Below are 3,292 nucleotides of genomic sequence, written 5' to 3' on the forward strand. Positions count from 1 at the left end.
ATGTACATATTATCACAAAATAAATTTCAAAAATGACTTTATATAAGAATATTTGTCATTAGAGTATTCATCTTGCGGCGTGTGAAAAATTAATAAGGCAATGATTGTTGAGTGCTTGTGTCCGCACTATAATTAAGGAACAGAATCCATAATATCTTTTAAGCTACACATTAGGTTAAGTTCAGAAGGAACTGAATGATTCCTACTGACTAATATATAATAACAAAGGATTTAAACTCTAAAAACTCTTCCTTCCTTTTACATACTTTTCAACGAATCTAGTATACCCTTTTACTCTACGAGTAGTGGGTACAAAAACGTACAGCGTCGAATTTGAAGTGTTTCTTATATTTCCCAAAGCAAAAACATTATGTACACAAAAACAAGTCTATCATGCAATTAAATGTCAGAAAAAATATTTTCAGTCATTTCATAAACATTCTATTGCATAAATTCGTGTGACTATCATTCGCATTTTTAATACTAAATAACTCGATTTACATGGCGTTCTCCACACAAAAAGAATTTTTTCATATACCCTATATAAACGAAAGTTATGAGCTTAACTGCACTGGAGTTTGCGTTAATCTAAAGACTTATCCATCTTCAATCGACGATCGATCATGGTCAGAAAACGAAGAAAAAAAATCGCGTTTTGTTGCCGATTTAGTGGCATGTAACAATCCAATTTTTGTAAAGCATGGAAACGAAAATTTCAAAAATTTTATAGACACGTATGGTAGTAATCTCCTGCTGGAAGACAGCTTAATAAATGCGGCCGATGACGCAATCGATTGGTTACAAGATCTTATGAAAAGAAACATCCTTAACAACCAGCTACCTGAATCAGACATGAAGCTATTATCGATAAAAATGGATAACGCGGAGATTAAGAGGATTATAAATCAACGCTACAATCGAGATAATGCTAGGACCCTGCAAGTAAAGCTAAATGGCTGGATAAGCTCAAAGAATGAATTGCACGAAGAGAAGGAACTAAAAGAAATTATAAGAACTATCGATGACATGGACAAAACCCAGGATTTACTTGAGGCGGAAAATGCTTACCTAAAGCGTATTATAGAAAAACAATCCATTCGATGCCGGCTCGATAGCTTAGAAATTAATCCCGAGCAAAGCACAGACGTTGAGTACCTTCAACGAAAAATTAACGAAATGGCTAAAGAATTATCGCTACTTCGGCAAACCGAAGATATGCTTATAAGAAAGTGCGCACAAATGTGTAGAAGCGAGTGCAACGAAGCTTTCAAGATTGAAGGTGTCTATATGAATAATGCATTTTCACTAGAACAAGACATTTTAAATATACAGAGAATTCTACAAGAAAGAGATGCTCTGCGTAAAAAGTGTAAAAATCTGGAAGCGCTTGGTGAAAAGCTTAATGCCCTAGAACAAAAAGCAAATGAGGCAGAAAACATTTCTGAGGATCTTGAAGACAATATCAACCAGCAGAACCAATACATAAACGATATTCAGCAGGAAATGGATAAAATGAAAAATTACTATGAAAATGAAGTTGACAAAGCGAAAGGATTAGAGAAACTTCTTACTGTAAGTTTGCATCTAGTAAAAAAAACTTTCATAGATATTTATATATATATATATATATTATATTATATGAATATGGTACATATCATATATGTCGTAAGTTTATTTTATAGTGTTACTTTATTGTTTAATGACAATTTATAGTACACTTTATATTGTTTAATGATAATAGTTTTTGCTTATTGTTATTTAATTGTTTGATGACAATTGTTTAGCTCTAGTTGCATAAGTATATAGCGCGATTGAAAAACTTGCGACTGCTCTCGTTCACCATTCTACTCGAAGTCCTTCTTTTGTTTCTTCCATTAATAGCCGTTGCCACTGTGCGTTACTCTCATGCTCTCTGTTTAATCGTTCATTTTTGTTCCCTGATCTGGTTCATTTCCCACATATAATATGTGTTCATTGAATACCACGGTTTTTTTCCATGTCCCTTTTCGAGATCGACTTTTTATTACAATTATTTTTGTAAAATGGAATGAGTAGATAGAAAAAAAGAAAATCTCGTTGGTTTTTCTTGTTCTCCTTTTTATACCCGTCACTCGTAGAGTAAAAAGGTATAAAAGATTCGTTGCAAAGGATGTAACAGGCAGAAGGAAGCGTTTCCGACTATATCTTGATCAAAAGCCTAGTCGATCTAGCCATTTCCATCTGTCCGTCTCTCCGACTGTCCGTATGATTTCAGATTCTACAGAGAAAGACGCAGCTCAAGCTTGTTGATCAATGTTGCCACGCCCACTCGAACTCATTAAAACCGCCCAATACTGCCACGGCCATCATTTTTAATAATTTTTTCATACTGAGTTGCTTAAATTTATATCGATTTCCCAAAAAAATTTTTGCCACGCCCACTCTAACGCCCTAAAACCGCCAAACCTGACACGCCCACAATATCTATCGATGTCCCAGAAAATTGATGAAATTTCGCGTTCGCATTCACACTTGCTGAGTAAGGGGAATATGAAAGTCGGGGAACTCGACTTTCACCTATAAAATGCACAAAACGGTCACGCCCACACTTTTACATTGTTTTTAAATTTTTTCCCCTTATTTTCCCAATATCTATCAATACCCAGAAAAGTTATGAAATTTCACGTTCGAATTCATACCTGAGTAACGGGTATGTGATAGTCGGGGAACTCGACTATACCATTCTGTGTTGTTTTCTATCGATTTGAAAAATAAATTGTATCCCACGCCCACTCAAACGCCCTAAACCGCACAAAACTGACACGGACATATTTTATAACCAATTCTTGATATATTTTCATAATTTTATTAGTTGCTTTAATTTCTATCCGCGCCCTTTTTAACGCCGTAAAAGCGGTCATGCCCACAATTTGGAACAATTTTTAATTTTTGTTTATCCTTTTATTCCCCAACATCTATCTATATCCCTAAAAAATAATGAAATTTCGTGTTCGCATTCACACTAGATGAATAACGCGCATAGGATAGCCGAGGAACTCCACTATAGTACTCTTTCTTGCTTTCTATCGATTTGCAAAAAAAAAAAAAATTAATTCCACGCCCACAGTTTTTATCAATATTCTTAAATTTCTATCGATTTCCCAAATGTAAATGTTTTGTAAATTTCTATCGATTTGCCGAAAAACTGGATATTGGATATTTTTTTCATATTTTTTTTAGTCTTATAAATATCTATCGATGTGCCAAAAAACATTTTGCCACGCCAATCTAACGCTGTAAAGCTTTCTATCGA

The 3,292-nt window shown here is 34.2% G+C and overlaps 1 protein-coding gene across 1 annotated transcript in view; it reads left to right on the plus strand.

Moving 5' to 3' along the window:
* Nucleotides 1-501: 501 nt before the first annotated feature.
* CCY (Coiled-Coils Y) overlaps nucleotides 502-3,292 on the plus strand; it is a gene marked incomplete at both ends in the record, with an annotated part of 16,933 nt that continues 14,142 nt past the window's right edge. Inside the window, one exon of the mRNA NM_001316660.1 lies at nucleotides 502-1,572. Coding sequence (NP_001303589.1) covers nucleotides 502-1,572 — 1,071 coding nt within the window. The remainder of the gene's footprint in view (nucleotides 1,573-3,292) is intronic.

This window comes from Drosophila melanogaster, chromosome Y (genome assembly GCF_000001215.4).
Source record: "Drosophila melanogaster chromosome Y".
NCBI lineage: Eukaryota > Metazoa > Arthropoda > Insecta > Diptera > Drosophilidae > Drosophila > Drosophila melanogaster.